The sequence below is a fragment of the Gobio gobio genome, assembly GCF_949357685.1.
Source record: "Gobio gobio genome assembly, chromosome: 24".
Lineage (NCBI taxonomy): Eukaryota > Metazoa > Chordata > Actinopteri > Cypriniformes > Gobionidae > Gobio > Gobio gobio.
The window spans coordinates 38,577,114-38,598,352 of record NC_137120.1 but is presented as its reverse complement, the minus strand read 5'-3'; the positions used below and the strand labels follow the sequence as shown (position 1 = coordinate 38,598,352).

The following is a 21,239-nucleotide window of genomic DNA, read 5'->3' as shown; positions in this document are numbered from 1 at the left end:
GGGGACCGAGTCATTGTGTTTAACATAATCATTATTCAAAGAGGATCTGCAATTAATACATTAGAGAAATATTTCTGCTTGATTTAACTCTTAAAACTCAGTTATTGCTATAAAAACTCTAAATCTCTACAGTGTGTTTGAGATGAAGAAATGACAAAGTAAACACACTGGTGTCGTGATTTACTATCTAACAGGGGACCGAGTCATTGTGTTTAACATAATCATTATTCAAAGAGGATCTGCAATTTATACATTAGAGAAATATTTCTGCTTGATTTAACTCTTAAAACTCAGTTATTGCTATAAAAACTCTAAATATCTACAGTGTGTTTGAGATGGCAAGAAATGACAACGCAAACACACTGGTGTCGTGATTTACTATCTAACAGGGGACCGAGTCATTGTGTTTAACATAATCATTATTCAAAGAGGATCTGCAATTAATACATTAGAGAAATATTTCTGCTTGATTTAACTCTTAAAACTCAGTTATTGCTATAAAAACTCTAAATCTCTACAGTGTGTTTGAGATGGCAAGAAATGACAACGCTAACACACTGGTGTCGTGATTTACTATCTAACAGGGGACTGAGTCATTGTGTTTAACATAATCATTATTCAAAGATAATCTGCAATTTATACATTAGAGAAATATTTCTGCTTGATTTAACTCTTAAAACTCAGTTATTGCTATAAAAACTCTAAATCTCCACAGTGTGTTTGAGATGAAGAAATGACAAAGCAAACACACTGGTGTCGTGATTTACTATCTAACAGGGGACCGAGTCATTGTGTTTAACATAATCATTATTCAAAGAGGATCTGCAATTAATACATTAGAGAAATATTTCTGCTTGATTTAACTCTTAAAACTCAGTTATTGCTATAAAAACTCTAAATCTCTACAGTGTGTTTGAGATGGCAAGAAATGACAAATTAAACACACTGGTGTCGTGATTTACTATCTAACAGGGGACCGAGTCATTGTGTAAATCATAAATAAATCAAAAGTGGTTTGTTTAAAAAAACTCAAAAATGTATAAGGTGGTAAGTTGGGCCTTTTACACCCCATTTTACATGGGGCAAAAGTCACTCATTATTTATACAAATACTTGAGCTAAAATGTTTTTTTTTTAATAATGTCTTAACACTTGTTTAAAAGAATAGTAAAGTTTGTACTATTTTCTGTTTATTTTGATAAATACAATAATATTCAATGAATATAGGCTACTGTCATTAAAATGTTAAAATAAAAAATACAAAAACAAAACTTCTAATTACATTCTGGTTGTTTAGATTTTTAAATCCTTTTTTCTTGGATTCTGTGTAGAATTTAATTGTAATGTAATGCAAATTTTGAAACTAGTCAGGGTATCTAGTAAAGCGATGTAATGCTTGTTCCTTTAGTAAGCAGCCTGTTAAACAGCAGAGTCTCTCTGGGACAGCAGGCCATTCAAACAATAGAGGAGTGTGTGTGAACGACGTGTGTTTAAGAGCCCTTACAGTTCCTGCTCCAGCCTACAGGGGAGCTGCTGAGTATGACCTTAAACACACACACACACTTAGGTCCCCACTTGGTCATAAGTTTTAAAAAAATTACCAGAGTGTTTTTACTTAATTTTCACATGATTTAAACACACACACTTGTAGGTCCCCACTTGGTCAAAAGTAAAAAAAATCACCAGAGCGTTTTTTTAGTGTTTTTACTTGATTTTAACATGATTTAAAGCATGACCAACAGGGGACCTGAAAAATGTCCCCTCTTGGCTCAGAGGTCCCCTGTTAGTGAGTGTGTTACGACACCAAGGTCCCCTGTTAGATAGGTAGACAAGTACACACACACACACACACACACACACACACACACACACACACACACACACACACACACACACACACACACACACACACACACACACACACACACACACACACACACACACACACACACACACACACACAAACACACACACACACACACACACACACACAGGGCTGTTATAAAACATATGGGTCAGATGTTCATCACTGTACTTATTGAGTTATTGAGTCAGAAATACCAACAAAATATTAAAAAACACCAATTATCAATGAAAAAATTAATAGCATCTCGCTGATTATATGCTTGTATGATCTCGTTTTTTGAGTGTTCACTACGCCTACACACACACACACACACACACACACACACACACACACACACACACACACACACACACACACACACACACACACACACACACACACACACACACACACACACACACACACACACACACACACACACACACACACACACACACACACACACACACACACACACACACACACAGGGCTTTTATAAATCATAATTTGTTACAGTAAATATGAATACAAGATTTCATTATGAACAAAAGAGCAGTTGTTCAAAGATTGAGGAAAACAAAATTGGAAAATATAAGGAAGCAATCACAGCAGACACTAAAGTCATCGGCTAATTGAAATCTTGTTAATAATAAATCAAATATTTTTTAAATGTTAAACATTTTCTAATATTTAAGAGTATAAAATGCTTTATGCAACATGTAATATAAGATTAGGATACATATTTGGTTTACACTTTAGCAATAAAATGATTTTAAACTCAATATAAGATGCCAAAATTACATAAAGGCCAATTCATTACGATTATTATTAAATATATAAATATAATTGTTAGCAATATACATTCTTTATATAGGCTAGTATATAAAAATGTGACATAATTATATGCAAAATATAATATATTATAAAGTATACATTATATAAAATAACATATTTGGGTTCAACGCTCATGTTCACAACTGAATATCAGGGCTTTAATTTCACGCAAATTACAGTATTTGTATTTTTTTGTATGTAATATTTGATCAAAAATGAAAAAGAAAAGGATAAAACACATTATATATAATATATAAATTGACTAAATGAGCAAGAGTGCATGAAAGCTGTAATATAATATCATAACGCACACATTAAAACAGCACTGGGTTGTAAAACTCATCTTAAATATAATAATAACTGTAAATATGAATATTTCCTTACAGATGGGCCTTGAGAGAAGATCACACGTGCGATCTGGGTCAGATGTTCATCACTGTACTGAGTTATTGAGTCAGAAATACCAACAAAATATTAAAAAACAATGAAAAATGAATAACATCTCGCTGATTATATGCTTGTATGATCTCGTTTTTGACTACAGGAGTGTTCACTACACACACACACACACACACACACACACACACACACACACACACACACACACACACACACACACACACACACACACACACACACACACACACACACACACACACACACACAGGGCTGTTATAAATCATAATTTGTTACAGTAAATATGAATACAATATTTCATTATCAACAAAAGAGCAGTTGTTCAAAGATTGAGGAAAACAAAATTGGAAAATATAAGGAAGCAATCACAGCAGACACTAAAGTCATCGGCTAATAGAAATCTTGTTAATAATAAATCTAATATTTTTTAAATGTTAAATATTTTCTAATATTTAAGAGTATAAAATGGCTTATGCAACATGTAATATAAGATTATGATACATATTTGGTTTACACTTTAGCAATAAAATGATTTTAAACTCAATATAAGGTGACAAAATTACATAAAGGCCAATTCATTACGATTATTATTAAATATATAAATATAATAGTTAGCAATATACATTATTTATATAGGCTAGTATTTAAAAAAAATCATGATGTTCTAATAAAAATGTGATAATTATATGCAAAATATCATATATTATAAAGTATACATTATATAAAATAACATATTTGTGTTCACAATTAAATATCAGGGCTTTAATTTCACGCAAATAACAGTATTTGCATTTTTATATAGATAATATTTGATCAAAAATTAAAAAGGAAAGGATAAAACACATTATAAATAATATATAAATTGACTAAATGAGCAAGAGTGCCTGAAAACTGCAATATAATATCATAACGCACACATTAAAACAGCACTGGGTTGTAAAACTCATCTTAAATATAATAATAACTGTAAATATGAATATTTCCTTACAGATGGGCCTTGAGAGAAGATCACACGTGCGATCTGGGTCAGATGTTCATCACTGTACTGAGTTATTGAGTCAGAAATACCAACAAAATATTAAAAATGATCTCATTTTTGACTACAGGAGTGTTCACTACGCCCACACACACACACACACACACACACACACACACACACACACACACACACACACACACACACACACACACACACACACACACACACACACTTATTTGTCTCACTTACGTTCTTTGCACTGGTTTTCTTCTTTTTCGTCCTGCATACATGTTTAAGGCGTCAGTATAATCCAACTCTTCGGGGTCCAATGATCCAACACACACTTTCTAACAGATCAAATCCCACTCTTTCTACTGTAAATAAGAACAAAAAACTGATTTCTTGTACAGGCAATGGGTGTTAAAAATGGAAAAATCCAAAAATATTATAATAAATAGGCCTATAATATATTTTTATAAACTGTGCAAAAAGGCACCCAGAGTCTCCGCTGCTACAACATGAGCAAACTGCGTTTAATATCAGTCCTGTAAACTTCAAAACGCCAAAAGTGTAATTCCTCTTCAGATGTGACAGCAGGTTATCATATTCTTCATCCTCAGCGCTGCTGAGTTTCTAAGAACAGCCCTCCAAAGTCATTTACTTGGTTAAAATAATACATTATAATCTATATTTACACAGAACGGGCGAAATAAACCAACCCCAGAATCATAATTTGTTCCAGCTTCGCGTCTAATTCATTTTTGGCCGAGCTGCTCCACTAAGTCCCCCCAACTGCGCGCCCCCGACATCAGCTTGCAGAGGCACGCGCATTTGGTTGACCAGGCAACCGGCACAGATTTGCGCAGGAGCGCGCGCAGAGCATCAGAGGCCACGGCATTAAAGGCAAAGGGGAAAAATCTCCTAGGATACAGGACGTCAGACTTTACGTCTCGTGTGATTGGTCAACGGAGTTTAAAATTGCGATTTCCCGCTTATAAATATTAATAAAGAAACGTGACGCGGGATAATGGGTTTGCTGAAAGGCAGACACTGGTAATTAATTGCGTATGAATATTAATGAGATTACCGAGAAGTGCTCGCGACTGAGGCTGATTAATATTAATTAGAATCCTGGACACGTCTGGCCAATCAACGGACAGAGTATCTCCGAAATTAAATACAATAAACATTTAGGTTAAATATTTTATAATAAATGTATTTCTTTTTTTAAATGTTACGCTGCTAAAAAGATATATATTTTAATAATAATAATAATACTTATTATTAATGTATTCATAAATATAAATAATCTAAATGACTCTAGATGTTTTAAAATAGAGTTTACTCCCTAATAAATTCCAGTAATATTTGAACGGGGTCTTTAAAGTAATCTTTTTATTAGTTAAGTCATTCATTCATTCACTATTATTGCCATCTTACATGCCGGCGCGTTGTTATGACGCATCATTTCCTGCGCTTTCAGAAGCGTTTATAAGGCTGTTCGACATTTATTGACTATAATGACGGTATTATATAATACTTGTTTATGGACCACAGCAAAATCCCTTCAAGTGCATGCGAGCTACTGACTCTTTCATACACATTGCACACATCTGTTTTATACGCGTGCATTAAAAGGGCAGTAATGAATAAAAGATGATTCGAAAGTGATTGTATATCTCCCCAATTTTGTTTTAGGGCACCCTATAAAACTGTGGCCAACCACACCGCGTACGAGAAGAAAACCCATATTATTTCTTTGTTGTTTTGTCATCTGATGCAATTGAACATGGCAGACTCGTTTCAATTCACCTTCCTAAAAGTTTCATTGACACTCGTAGTACAGTATACATATGTCTGGCACACATTCAAAATATATACATTAGCGCCCCCATGTGGTAAACACACGTGAACTACATTCCTCTGTCCATCTATATGGTCTACTACAGCCAAAATGCTTCTGAAATAAATGTAGTCAAAGCGTCTTTCACACAGCAATACCGCGAAATTGTTGATTGGCTGTACTATTGGGTCAGTATCCGACCTTTGACTTGGGAATGGTGGAGGACAAGTGATTAATAAAGGGAAGGAATCTCAATGTAAACCATACGGCTGTTTACACCTGGTATTAAAGGAACACTCCACTTTTTTTGAAAATAGGCTAATTTTACAAGTCCCCTAGAGTTAAATAGTTGAGTTTTACCGTTTTTGAATCCATTCATCCGATCTTTGTATCTGGCGGTAGCACTTTTAGCATAGCTTAGCATACATCATTGATTCTGATCAGTCCATTAGCATCTCATTCAAAAAATGACCAAAGACACTTTCAATATTTTTCCTATTTAAAACTTGACTCTTCTACAGTTACATCGTGTGCTAAGACCAACTGAAAATGAAAAGTTGTGATTTTCTACACCTATAGGTATACACCTATATATATGGCTAGGAACTACTTTCTCATTCCTGCGTAATAGTCGCGGATCTTCACTGCCGTACCATGGCTGCATCTCATTTGCAGCCAGGGTCGTCTAGCAACTCTCCGTTGGCTTGTGAGCTGGAAAAAACAAACTCTGGTCAGGCCAATCACATCGTGAATAGAGTAAGTTAGAGTAACTATCTATCTATCTATCTATCTATCTATCTGTCTGTCTGTCTATCTATCTATCTATCTATCTATCTATCTATCTATCTGTCAATCTATCTGTCAATCTATCTGTCGATCTATGTCTGTCGATCTATGTCTGTCTATCTATCTATCTATCTCTATCTATGTCTATCTATCTATGTCTATCTATCTATGTCTATCTATCTATGTCTATCTATCTATGTCTATCTATCTATGTCTATCTATCTATGTCTATCTATCTATGTCTATCTATCTATCTATCTATCTATCTATCTATCTATCTATCTATCTATCTATCTATCTATCTATCTATCTATCTATCTATCTATCTATCTATCTATCTATCTATCTATCTATCTATCTATCTATCTATCTATCTATCTATCTATCTATCTATCTATCTATGTCTGTCGATCTATCTATGTCTGTCGATCTATCTATCTATCTATCTATCTATCTATCTATCTATCTATCTATCTATCTATCTATCTATCTATCTATCTATCTATCTATCTATCTATCTATCTATCTATCTATCTATCTATCATCTATCTATCTATCTATCTATCTATCTATCTATCTATCTATCTATCTATCTATCTATCTATCTATCTATCTATCTATCTATCTATCTGTCTGTCTGTCTGTCTGTCTGTCTGTCTGTCTGTCTGTCTGTCTATCTGTTTGTGTGTCTATCTATCTGTCTGTCGGTCTATCCATCCATCCATCCACCCATCCATCCATCCACCCACCCATCCATCCATCCATCCATCCAGTTTTTGTTCATTTAAACAGACGTCCAATATAATGACGAGCTCAAGCCATTGAGTCATCGACCCCCTTTTAATATGATAAAGATATCAATAATGAGAGGCACAACAAAAATGAATCAATTGATAATACAAATACAAAACAAACAAAAGCTATATTTTATATATATAATATAGAAGTGTGTGTATAACTTTTATTTGTGGGACATCCATTTGCGTATAGATTTTACAGTTGTGCGGAACAATGTACAAAATAAGATATATAGTAGCCTACAAGTAAAAGCATTTACAATGCCGGGTGCACAAGCAGAGAAACAAACATACAATGATACAACAAATAAACAAAGATACTGCATTTTAAAGAAAGGCCTCACAAACATGTCGTTACGCAACGGGCATCTGAAGTGTTAAGTGCTATTATTTCTTCCTAAAGGATTCGTAGTTTAGTGGTGAAGGGGAGGACGTCCTAACAAGTGCACGTATGAATGATGTTTGGCACTGCGGGAGTTCAATGCAGAGGTCGATTATTGGTGTTTTAACCGATTTTATCCAATGGCACTTTGCAAGGCGCGGCAAATGATAGGGGAATTTTCGGGACCACTAAACCTCGTCTAGTCACAAATCACTAATATTTAGGCACCTTAAAGTCATAAACATGAAACTGTCTAGTACAGTTTCCTACGTAGATGGACAGGATTCAAGCGACAAGTAATCTGTCTATCATCCAATTTCAGTTTTTAAAATATCAGATTTTGAATACAGTGGTTCTCAACCGGGGTGGGTTGCAGGTCACCACACCACCACAATGCGTTTTATAGGAACACGCCGACTTTTTGGACTTTTTACCGTATCCCCCAGAGTTAGATAAGTCCATACATACCATTCTCATCTCCGTGCCATAACTCTGTCTGACGCACCCACCGTTAGCCTAGCTTAGCACAAAGACTGGAGGTAAATGGCTCCAGCTAGCCTACTCATGCACTCAATGTACGACACAAAGTTCCTTGATTATTACGCAGGAATGAGAGTATAGTTCCTAGCCATATCGGCCTAGAACTTTTCATTTTCCGTCGGTCTTAGTACACGATGTAACTACACACATCACAACATGTAAATAGGAAAATTTGGGCGTTGTTTTGTCACTTATTGAGCAGTAGGCTAGCTGGAGCCATTCACCTCCAGTCTTTGTGCTAAGCTAGGCTAGCTGGAGCCATTTACCTCCAGTCTTTGTGCTAAGCTAGGCTAGCGGTGTGTGCGTCAGACAGAGTTATGGCACGGAGATGAGAATGGTGTGTATGGACTTATCTAACTCTGGGGGATACGGTGAACAAGCTAAAGTCGCAAAAAGTCGACGTGTTCCTTAAAATGGCGAACAACCGCAGAAATTGATATTGTTTTCAATCGGATATGAAATTAACAATAAAACTCTATTAAGGCCATTTAAGTAAGCAAAGCAAAAATTAGAATTAAAAATGTGCGTTTTCGATTTCACACAAGTGTGAAAACACGAGTATTTGATATGCATTAAATGCGCGCTATGAATAAAATGGCGTCTCCGCCACGTAATGCTATCAAACATTTGATTGACATGACATTTGTATGATAAACGCCGCTGTAAAATCTGCCTGGGAGAACCACTGGTTTAATATACATCATTGTGGACGGAGCTTTATAGCGTTGGTTAGGACATGGCGTGATATTTCAAAGCATGAAAACGCAAATCAGAGCAAAACAAATCCCTCGCTTTTATTTGTGCGTAATCGATCTGTCAACTTTACAAACTGAGAAACGGACCAATTAGCCAACTGACCGTCCATCAATCATCAATTTATCTGGCAATAAAACGCATCACATCAAAGCCAACTCCTTTAGCTTTCGGTACAAACGAGACCAAAAGGGAGAAAAAGGCGCTAATCTCAGAAAAAACGAAGCCGTTTTAAGGCACTTAAGAAGACAAACGGGGCAGAGCGCGTGTCCTGTAACTCTTGAACTGTGAGGCTATGTACAACACTCAGCAAACTAGCATAATCGATTCCGTCCATGCTAAACAACGACCAGTTGTTAAAAACGTTGCTTCTCAGATTCAATGATAGCTGCCATTTCAAATTCCGTTCCTCCTCTGCAAGCCACGAACATTTCATCCAAAGAGAGCGGGAGGGAATAAGTGAAATATCCTTTGGGGAGAAAGAAATTAAGGCACACAGTGTTCCCATTTCGGATGATGAAAGGAAAAGGCTTCGGGTGCATGAGTTTGTGGTTGTATATATATATATATATATATATTCGCTGTTATTATCTCACCAAACTTTCTGTTCTGTTCTTACTGCAGAGAGGAAACTGAAGTGGAAAACACTACAAGAAACTACACGTTTCTGCAAGAAAATGAAGGTAAAAAACCTTTTCAAAAGACTTTCATAAGGTAGGTAGCGATCCATTCTTTTTCTTTTTTTTTGCGCAATAAAACTGATATTTCCGCAGCTACGAGAAATCTCATACAAATATGTTTTGGTATATTTACACATTCAAAAACGCTGATACAGTTGAATCAAATGGCTTTAAAGGGATAGTTCGCCCCAAAATTTCAATTATACTGCTCGGTTACAAACATTCTTCCAAATATCTTCCTTTGTGTACAGCAGAACAAAGAAATTCACACTTGAGGGGGAGTAAATGATGACAGAATTTTCATTTTTGGGTGAACTGTCCCTTTAAATCTACAAACTTTGGGCCTCATTCACAAAACTTGCATAAATTGCATTCTATGCGTGAAATTCACGCAAAAATAGTTCCGTTTTTCAAATCGTTTTTGAACACATTCTCTACACTGTGCTTGTTCTAAACTTTTTGGCTGCTGCTGTATTTCCTGATTGACCAAGAACGACACTATGGACTACACTCTAAAAAAAATGATGTTATATATCACTAAAAGTGGTTATTTGGCTCGTAATCATACTCTCTAAAAAAAAAAGGTTCTATATGGCACCAAAAATGGTTCTTCGTCGTAATCATAGAGGAACCACTTTTGCTGCTATATAGCACGATATCTTAACATGTTCTGTATATACCTACACTAAAATCTACTCTAACCTTAGTTAGTGGTGCTATATAGCACCTTAGTCAAAGAACCGGTGAAGAACCTCTGAAGAACCGCTGAAGAACCAAAATTGGTGCTATATAGCACTTAAAAAGGTTCCCCTATGATTACGAGCCAAGAACCATTTTTGGTGCCATATAGAACCTTTTTTTTTTGAGTGTAGGGGAACCACTTTAAGTGCTGTATAGCACCAAATCTAGGTGCTTCAGTGGTTCTTCAGCGGTTCTTTCGGCTGACTAGGTGCTATATAGCACCGCTACCATATACAGAACCTGTTAAGATATGGTGCTATATAGCACCAAAAGTGGTTCCCCTATTACCCCTTTTCCACCAAGGTGGTGCTGGTTCGGAGCCAGAGCCTAGTTTCAAATCGGTTCTTTGTCTTTCCACACCCAAAGCACCAGCTCCGAACCAGGAAAAGTGGTTCTTAAGTAGCACCGAAACATTGCTGGTCTAGAAGTAAGAACCGCTTGCGTCAGGGGCTGGGGTTACCGTGACCAACAAGACCAACACAAACTTGTGACCGCCATTTTAGAAATAGCAGCTAGTGGAGCTAATAGCGGCTCGATTGTAATCTCCGTCTACACAAATTACGCCCGAGCCGCACGAATGCGTTGGATTCGCTGTGTTTTGATTCTGATGTAGGATCGTAAAGGTTCATTCTAGTGGAAAAGGGGTATCGGATTACGAGCCAAGAACCACTTTAAGTGCCATACAGCACCATTGTTTTTAGAGTGTATAGTAAAGAATTTCACTGTGGCCATAAAAATGAATCAAATCTAATATTTGCTTTTGTTTGGGATCCTTCTTGATGACTATTCTGGGATGTCTCTCTTTTTCTCTCACTATATTGTACATTTCCTCTGGAGGCAGGATACGCCGGCTGCTGTGATTCTCATGGCACGCAAAGCGATTTAAGAATTCCTAGAATTCTTCCATGTACGCGAATAGAAAGCAAGAGTGTAATCTACAAATTAAAAGTGGACAAAAATGGCTCAAATGGCATTTCCATAATTTCGAATATATGCATACAAAAGTACAAAAGACAATTATTAAACCAAAAAACTGAGCAAATAAATGATAAGCAATAACATTCAGATATTGTTGTAATACACATGAAACATACGGTTAAGGCAACCGTAAAAGGGTGGCAAGAGCAGACGGTACTATAGAGGGTATCTGTTTTCATTTTTTACTCCTTAAAAGGAAAAAGTGTTGTGTAGCAGAAAAAAGGGGCATATTTCCAGGGACTATCAATTTCGCTGGTGTTTTTTCTTTGCCCAAATATGCCTTCGGCAACTTTACAACTCATAACTGTTGTCTGTAAAGAAGGTCGAGCTTCAGGGATGTTCTGGGACAATTTCAATGATTTGTTCAGACAGTCCAATGGTGCCACAGAGGTCATTAGTAGAGTATTAATTTCTCTAGACAAAATTATGTCTGTCTGAACGATGTAAAGGTCTACAGGTGGCCAAATCCACCTTCTTAAGTGCATAGGTGGCAAAATAAAAGGGCCTGGATGAGGCCATTGCACTCTCTAAAGAGATCCCTTTTTGCCCACTAAATAGCATCTTGTGTGCACTTTGAATTGATTTCCTCAGAATCTCGTCCCCGTAATTAAAAGGTTCGTCCGTTCCTTCTGCATACTTCATAAATGAACTCTAGGCTTCCTCGCGCACACATATACACGAACACACACCTCTCCTTGCATTACACTCTCCAACTCGTTCTTTTTTTTCTTGCCAGAATGGCGGAAGATCCAATCAGGGACAAAAGGATGTGCTTTTGAAAAAAAAATAAATATGAACGTTCTGTCACTGCTTATTTCATATCAGAGAGGGTGTGAATAAGTAGATGAGTGTGAAAAAAAAATGCATGGTAAAAAGTTCTGTAATGTCTTGTAGGTGTTCAGCCAAGAGTGTCATCAGAAGCGGATACGTCTCTCTCTCTCTCTCTCTCTCTCTCTCTCTCTCTCTCTCGAGGGACATACAAGTTGCTGTATTTATGCGTGCGTTTTTTCATAGAAACAGGCACTGCTCATGTGTGAGTCACTGTGTTGGGTGAGATCTACCACTAATAGTCACAGCAATTGCTTTGGTTGTTCTCGGAAAAGTAGGTGGTTCCGTTGGTCAGTGAGGGAAAGAGGTACGTCCCTTTCTCCTCGAGTGGACGGTTTGCGATCTGTGAAGGGACAAAATTGAAACCATTAAAGGAATGTTTTGTCCATTCTGTGGTAATCATGTCATGATACTCATTAAGTTGTGCATTAAAGCAGAACCCTCTACATTTTGAGCTTTCGCCTGTGTTTACTGACAAATAGTTTTGATGGTTTCCGTTACGCTTTTATCTGTTACTTATCCAAGACAAAATCTTAACAGCATATACAATTTTTCTTCATATCTAGACAAAATGGACAATACAACTACAAAAATACTGAACTGAATCAAAATCGAGAGTTTGTACATCAGAATTGAATTACAACTTCCCTCAATCGTTTCCTTTACATGAATGGAAACAAAAGGATTGAGCACATTGTGAATGCATTCATCTTGAGTATCTCTCCACCTCTGAAGCTCTAGACTTCCTCAAAAATATTTCTTCACACACGGTGACAAACTTAAAATCCCAAATAGTGTTTCCCACAAAGACTTGTGACTGGTGGTAGAGCTGAGGTAAACCAACCCGAAAAAAAAAAAAGCCCTGGATGTGTGATGACAGATTAAGCCTGGGGTGAAAACAGGGCAGTTCTGCTATTCTTAACAAACTTCAAAGCTCAACCTAAAAATAGGGAGTGAGCACACACCTGTTGCTTTGATCGTTGATCAAGAACATGCTAGTTTAAAGTTATAATTATACTATGGATTAAATTAGCAAAGTTTACCTGCGTCTGGCCGTTGCAGGAGAGATACTGCTGAGCAAGTATGTTTTCTGGAGTTAATCCAAGCGTGACTTGACAGGCCATGGGGCTGATGTTGGGGTCCGCCTGTGGGATGACCGATGCGTCCACGATTGACTCGTTAGGACCTCTCTGGTAGTAACAGGATGCTTGTGTAGGACTCTGGGTAATCAGAGCTTTAGCCCTCTGGCAGGATGACATTGAAGATACTGGTTCTGCAGAACCATACTGCATCCCATTCACCGAGGGTTGAGGAGTGCTCGTGAACATGCAGCTGTTGGTGGTCTGCTGAGGATAGACGCCATTTGCGGTGGTCTGGGGCAGGAAGGCAGACCCGAATCCTTGTGCGTTTGTGTGCGGCAACAGTTGTCCAAGCGGGTCTCTTTGGAATTCTTTCACTTTGCCGATGAAGCCTGTCATATTCGGATGCCCGCTGGAAAACAATTTAGGGACCTGCTGAGGGGTAGGCTGGGTTTGCTGCCAGGCAGGCAGTCCTGAATTGGCAGGGTTTTGAGCGTGAAGAGTAAACTGTCCTTGTAAGTGGGTCGGTAGGCCAGAGTGCAGTCCTGCATCTTGTGGACCTGAAACGTTACGGCCGCAAGGGTTCAGCAGGTTGTCCACCATATTGTTGCTGCCGGATACCCACTGAGGGTTCTGACTGATTGGTGGTTGTTGGGGAAGTGAACTCTGGAAGCCTATTGGCAGGGCGGAAGTGCCCTGCAATAGAGGGCTTTGAAGAGGGAGAGTCATTGCGTTGGGATGGGGCTGGTTTCCAGTCTGTAGGTTTCTCTGGCCACATGGCAGCATTCCGTTCTCTTGCACGGCCCCTTGCAGACCAAGCCTGACTTGGTTCGACTGCGGACTACACTGCATGGTAAGAGAAGGATTAAACATGCTATTATTGCTGGGCATATTTGGGGTTGTCTGATCTAGCCCGAATGATTGGACGAAAGTGTCGCCAGGTAAAATCTGTGGCCCCATATGGGTGAGCTTGGCCATCCCTCTTCCAGTGCTACTGGCATCCACTCCGTTCTGGATGTTCATTCCGATGAACCCACCCTGACCTGGGGATCCACTAAGCATCCCTGCCTGGCAGTTGAATGCCTGGTTAGCAGCTAAGTTATTCTGTAACTCCAACTCTGGAAGACACTCCGGCACCTCGACAAATGGACCCTGGTCCTTTAGCTGTTCTTGCAATGGCACGCTGTTTTCCTTGAAAAGTGCCTCCTCGACATAGGAGAGGATGTCATTGGCGATGATTTTGTTAAGATCCATATCGTTGTTGTAGTGCACTCTGAGCAGAGTGTTCTCCCACTCCTTCAGCTCCAGTTTGTCCACATCAAAATCCTGAAGGCTTTCGCAAAGAGAGTTGTCCCCGATAATCTGCTGCAAGGTTTCCATCATGTCATTTGCCACACCTTCTTCCTTTATCTCAGCTACAGTGTTTGGGGCTGACGGCTGCCAGGTGTTCCCAGGGACATTGAGCAGGGCGTGGCTATCCCTGAAAGCCTTGTCAAGCGTAAACTGGGAATTGGGATCATTGTTCTGGTTGTAGACAGAATGATCCTGCTTCAGCATGGAGCCGAGAAGAGAATCTGGGTCAAGAGATGGAGGCGTGAGCATCTTCTGGCCTTGGCTCTGATTTTTTATGTCACTTATAACGTCCAGTGTGGGGCCAGTCTCATACAAGACACCCTCACCGGTGGCGCAGTTAAAGGGTAGCTGCAACTTCCTTTGACGGAGGTGTTCCTCACCCTCCTCATTACTACAAAATACAGACATTATATTCATTAGAAAAACAAGGAGATTAGCTCGACAACGGCATTACTAAAAAGCAGGTTTTACTTACGTTAGTGCTCTCTGTCGAACAATAATGAAGTCTGGTCGTCCTCCTTTATAAACAAGCCTAGCATTGGACTGCACCCAGATCCATGAACCCCCTTTCGAGAGAAGTCTGAAGACGGTTAATCCGCTTTCTCCTGTCTTTATCACTATGAGAGAAAGTAAGAGAAAATATACATTTTAAAAAGGTCTTCTATAGAAATTCATAAACTCAACTCAACCAAAAGTCAAGTTGAACATCTGACAATGGACTTAAATATGTAAATACTTGGTCAAGGTCTGACATAACTCACTTCTGATGTGGTTGTCAGCACAGTACATCATGTCAGCAGCGTGAATGAACTGATAACCAGAGCCTCTCATACACAGCTCAATCTCAGTGTAGCCGAGAACCACCTTCCCTCTGCAAAATGACAAACAGATTAACACTATACTTGTAGCACTTCCCAAAGATTTATTGGCCAGATCTGATGTTGTCTTTTGCGTCAAATTCGAGGCTACCTTGTGTCGATACCAATAGGTGTGAAGTCCAGCTTGTGTTTGGTTTGGAAAAGAAGAGTCTTGCTCCTGATTTCCAAGATTGAGGGCGGCTGGAGGGGTGTGCCTATGACAAAAAGAGCCAGCTGAGGGTGGGCCAAAGTCCCATCTTCCGCCAGCTTGTTTTGCCCATGGAGATATTTCAGCCTGCCCTGGAAGTTCAGGGCCTTAGGGGTAAAGGGAAGGAGATGAAAATCTTTTTAGCCCCATGAGAGAGTAAACAATCCACAGCAGATTTATTTACACAGCTGTTGATGTTACTGCATCATTGTGTACACAGAAAATCATTGTTGGTTATGGCACAAAATGAATTCTAAAATATCGATTCTGCTTGGGATTGGCATAAAGGTGTAATAGACGTCTAGGGTGTTTACCAGGAAGCCTGATGAGTTGTCAAGGAGGCACCGGAATCGGCAGCAGAAACTTCGTTCCAGGAAAGAGGAGTTTTCTGGAGGGATGTGTTGAGGGTTGTAGTTTACCATGTCTCTGGTGATGTCACTGCTGCTCTGCATTGCTGAAGACCGATTGGTTGTGCCAAACAAAAGAGGAAAACAGTGATGTAATCGGCTGTGAATCACTACCCTTGTTCATCAGCCTGGGTTTATACAAGGCTCCATCTTATAAAAATCTGAACTAATCCTCCGATAGCTTTTTCTCCACAAACATACTTCCTTGATTCAGTAATGATAACTACACAAATCTGCTCATTCACAAAACATTCAGGGCTGGGCACCGCAGTTAATGTTCACGAGGAACTTACAAGGAACTCACTGACCCTATGTGCACTGGTGTTGTCAAAAGTACCGACCGCGATACCAAATCGGTACTGAAATTTTAAAAATATGACGCTTTGAGAGGAATCGTAAACCCCTCTGACTGGCCATTGTGCTCACACGCTCATCAAATATGTCTGTGATTGGCTACAACGATCATTTTAAATATTTCGGTATCATGGTCGGTACTTCTGACAACACTAATATGGACATCAACGTTAGGGTGAGTTGCTACTAACCTTCGGATCCTTCGCTACCATCGCACAAGGTGGGATTGAGAGAGAAGTGTAGTTGTCTGCGGAACATTGCCCGATCGTCTGTATGGATGAGCTCAAATACACTCTGGTGGACCACATCCGACTGTGAAGACAGTGAGAGACGACATTAATAAAAACGTAGATGTTCTGCACCCAGCATCTCCTAATAATCCTTCCCATTCATGGTTTACCTGAGCATGCAATATGGTACACATACAAGTTCCATGATGTAATTGCAATATTTATGGAAAGAAATGGAAAGTTTAGTCTATTACGGCACATATTTTTACAATAAAGCATTCTCACATTAGTCTCTAGAGTTTAAGAGGAGTCCCAATGACTGCATTTAATGTATATCAAAAAGTATATGCTTCCCTCTAGAGGCTTGGCATAGTAACTGCAACCTATATATTTTCCTCCCTGTGTTCTCTCTCTCGCTCTCTCTCTCTCCTCAGCAGACCAATGAAAACAGGCAAGCTTATTCTTAGTGCTTGCGGTGTGTGTGCGCGCTAATTGCTGCAGGCTGGATGGTGGGGATGAAAACCAGACAAAGTCCAGAAACCATTCATGACAACTTGTACCAACAAAACCCACATTTAAAGGTTAATGAGGACACACAGGGTAGGGAGTAGAAAGAAGATATATATGAATTGCTCAAAAATATGTATACATGTCTCTGATATATTTAAACATATATCTTTGTAAAAAATTACATAAAGTATCCAGATTTTTTTCAACACTGTGCACAACAATTTATGCACAAGGCCACACATATTCAGATGATCGAATGATGTTGAGCCATTCTAAAACATCTAAAGATAATAAATACTGATATTATTTATAAAATTATATATTTTTTTAGCTTTTTGATGATATGTACAGTACGGGTCAAAAGTTTGGGTCAAAATGTTTTTGAAAGTAGTCTCTTCTGCTCACCAAGGCTGCATTTATTTGATCAAAAATACAGTAATACTGTGAAATATTACAATTTACATGAACTGGTTTCTGTTGTAATATATTTTAAAATGTAATTTATTCCTTGGATGCAAAGCTGAATTTGGTTGCATCCAGTCTTTAGTGTCACGTGACCCTTCAGAAATCATTCTAATATGATGATTTGGTGCTAAAGAAATATTTTTTCTTTTTATTATTAATGATAAAACACAGCTGTGCTGCTTAATATTTTTGTGGAATTCAGGATTCTTTGATAAATAGAGCTCAAAATATCAGCATTTATTATAAATATAACTTATTTAGTAATGTTTATTAACTTCATAAATGTCTTTACTGTCAGTTTTGATCAATTTAATGTGCTTTTGCTAAATAAAAGTATTATTTTTGAATGGCAGTGTATCATGAATCCCATGAAACTCAACATAGATAACAATAAGAAATTATCTTAGAATGATTTCTGAAGGGTCATGTGACACTGAAGACTTTGATCACACATTTTAAAATATTATTATAACAGAAACCAGTTAATTTAAATTGTAATAATATTTCACAATATTACTATATTTTTGGTCAAATAAATGCAGCCTTGGTGAGCAGAAGAGACTACTTTCAAAAACATTAAAAAAACGTAATGTTTTCAAACTTTTGATCGTTAATGTATATATTCTATAAATATGTATGTACTACATATCCAAAATCAAAACTTCACATCTAAAGACCAAATTATTGCAATATTCTAGATTAATTGCGATTAATCGCATCCAAAATAAAAGTTTGTGTTTACATTATATATGTGTTTGTACAGTGTATAATTATTATGCATATTTACACACACATACATGTATATATTTAAGAAATATTTGCATGTATATATATATATATATATATATATATATATATATATATATATATATATATATATATATATATATATATATATATATGTATAAATATATATATATATATATATATATATATATATATGTATAAATATATGTATATATATATATATATATATATATATATATATATATATATATATATATATATATATATATATATATATATATATATATATATATATATAAAATTAATATTATATATAAATATACATTCTTCTTAAATATATTCATGCATGTGTGTGTATTTATATATACATAATAAATTAATATATAATATTAACACAAGCTTTTATATCGGATGCGATTAATCGCTTGACAGCACTACAATAATCACTTCTACAGTTAAAACAACATTTCTTAAACCTTATGCAACCAACAAAATGATAGTATATCATAGACAGTATATACGGCCCTATTAAGAACTGAATTTTGAGGAGTAAAACCACAGAACACTATCATTTCTGAAGCCTACATGATAGAATAATGTAATTAAACGTATGTGAATAGTTATAAGCGACCTAAGTCACAACAGGTGTTCAGACCGCTGTGGCAGTGGATATGTATTTATGCGTTGATGTGTGCAGGTGGTGCAGGCTTGCCGTAACCGTAGCGACCTAGACTTGCGTTACGCGCTAGAGAGGGAACGTCACACTCTTGGGAAATTGATTTAGTGTGGAAAAACAGGTATGCAATAACAAGCACACACTATATGTATAGATGCACACCAACAAACACACAATGACACCGCAGGTCGTATTCACACACACATATACATATATATATATATATATAGTAATATTTGTGTGTGCTTAGAGCGAGAACGTATATTTGAATAGGCATTGTGTAATGTATGTATGTAATGTTGGATATAGTATTGAAAAAGCCATTGTTAGTATGATCTATACATACAATACACCACAGGAAGACGTACATAAGACCTTTTGCAGAACTGGCTGCGGTTCACACACAGACAAACAGGTTTGGCAAGTTCTTTAATAAAGTATCCAAACATTCAATTTGTCTCTCTTTGATGTTCTTTTTATGAGCTTCTCCTCTTTTATAAACAAAACCAAACTATGTCCGATATGCACATCACAGGGTGAAAGAAAAAACACTTAATCACCGAGCATTTGCAAATATTAGCTTACATAAATTTGAATAGGCCTTCCAAACAAGACAAGGAAGAAAACCCCGTGAACTCAACGACTTTAAAGCGTTTGTTCACTATTAAAAGTCGTCTTCGACGCCACAGTTGTTTAACAGTAAACAACCCGAATAAGTAATCGACACCTCAGCACGTTTTCACAGCCTACTCTCACGCTTCGTTACGGAACAGTAAGTGACCGTGACCGACATTGGGGCCCACAGAATTATTCTGACGATAAGAGAAATTCATGACCGTAGGAAATGGCACGGCACGTTGAACTCTTGCAAAAAGCCATTAATCTTCCTTCAAGGTGAGGATATACGCAAACAAATGAAGAATGATGCAAATGTTTTCAGGATCATTACTCAACTATAGATTTGACAATTACGCTGGATTGTTTGAGGCTGGTACTGTAAAAAAAAAACAGTAAGTAAAGGTGTAAAGAGGCCTAGCTTTTGTTTAAAGGGCTGGTTCAAAAACGTCAATTCTGTCTCGCCCTCACGCCTTTCACACCGGACGCGAATGACGCGATTCGCACGAGTGATTTACATGTTAAGTCAATGCAAAGACGCAAATAGACATTCTGCGATTCGCGCGAATGAGGCGGCGAGAAATTACGCGATTTGCACGAATTGGGCGTTTGATGCGTGATTTGCGCGAATGCCGTGAATCGCCCGAATTGAAAAATCTGAACTTTGGCGGATAGTCACGCCGCGTTAACCAATCAGGAGCTTGCTCTATTAGTGACAACAATAAAGAGAAAATCTGTATATTAATATCTGGTTCAGACAAGTGTGCATATGATTATCACTGTGATAACATTAAATGACATGAAACACAACCCAGTCTCTTTTTGTTAAATGCAAGTTTATGTTTGATCAATAATACAAAAGTATAAGTAAAAGGTATAAGAAGCTATACATGAAATAAAGCAAACAATTCAGTCACACATTCAAAGTCAGCGCCAGTAGGCTACAACGGTAACGTTAAGTTAAATTGCCTAAAAATAAAAAACTAATGAAACTTCACTTTGCCCTCAGCCTAAACGATTTGCCAGGGAACAAATTATAGATCCATGAGACCAAAGATCGCCCGTTACATCTACACAAGACGAATCATAGCTCGAGACACCACAGAGACATCAGAGCCAGCGGCAAATGTCTGAAGGACTGGCCGAGGAAAGGCTGCTCTCGCCGGGGTTAATGAGCGCTGAGCGCCGCTGATCCACTGGAGCTCACAACTCCACAAATGCCAGATCATATGTTCAAATAGGCACTCACTTTATAAATAAACCACAGATTTGAGCTTTAAACAACTACATTATCGCCTGAAAAAGTTTGCGTCTGTTGTGAAGTGAATGTCACGC

The 21,239-nt window shown here is 37.7% G+C and overlaps 2 protein-coding genes across 3 annotated transcripts in view; both read right to left on the bottom strand.

Moving 5' to 3' along the window:
• The window catches only part of ahr1b (aryl hydrocarbon receptor 1b), a 90,375-nt gene extending 85,463 nt beyond the window's left edge, over positions 1–4,912 (bottom strand). Inside the window, exon 1 of the mRNA XM_079807487.1 lies at positions 4,325–4,912. Within this exon, the coding sequence (XP_079663613.1) occupies positions 4,325–4,365 (41 nt within the window). The 5' untranslated portion in view covers positions 4,366–4,912. The remainder of the gene's footprint in view (positions 1–4,324) is intronic.
• A 5,011-nt stretch (positions 4,913–9,923) lies between these two features.
• ahr2 (aryl hydrocarbon receptor 2) overlaps positions 9,924–21,239 on the bottom strand; it is a 94,203-nt gene continuing 82,887 nt past the window's right edge. Inside the window, exons 5-12 of one of the 2 annotated variants that reach the window (XR_013815932.1) lie at positions 16,853–16,973; positions 16,215–16,354; positions 15,805–16,007; positions 15,597–15,706; positions 15,311–15,452; positions 13,447–15,226; positions 10,826–12,746; positions 9,924–10,572 (exon numbers count right to left, since the gene is read on the bottom strand). Coding sequence is in view for 1 of the 2 variants with exons in the window: in XM_079808635.1 (XP_079664761.1) it covers positions 12,639–12,746; positions 13,447–15,226; positions 15,311–15,452; positions 15,597–15,706; positions 15,805–16,007; positions 16,215–16,354; positions 16,853–16,973 (2,604 nt within the window). In the remaining variant the exon portion in view is untranslated. Of the gene's footprint in view, positions 12,747–13,446; positions 15,227–15,310; positions 15,453–15,596; positions 15,707–15,804; positions 16,008–16,214; positions 16,355–16,852; positions 16,974–21,239 lie in introns of both variants that reach the window. The other variant, XM_079808635.1, reaches the window with a different exon arrangement.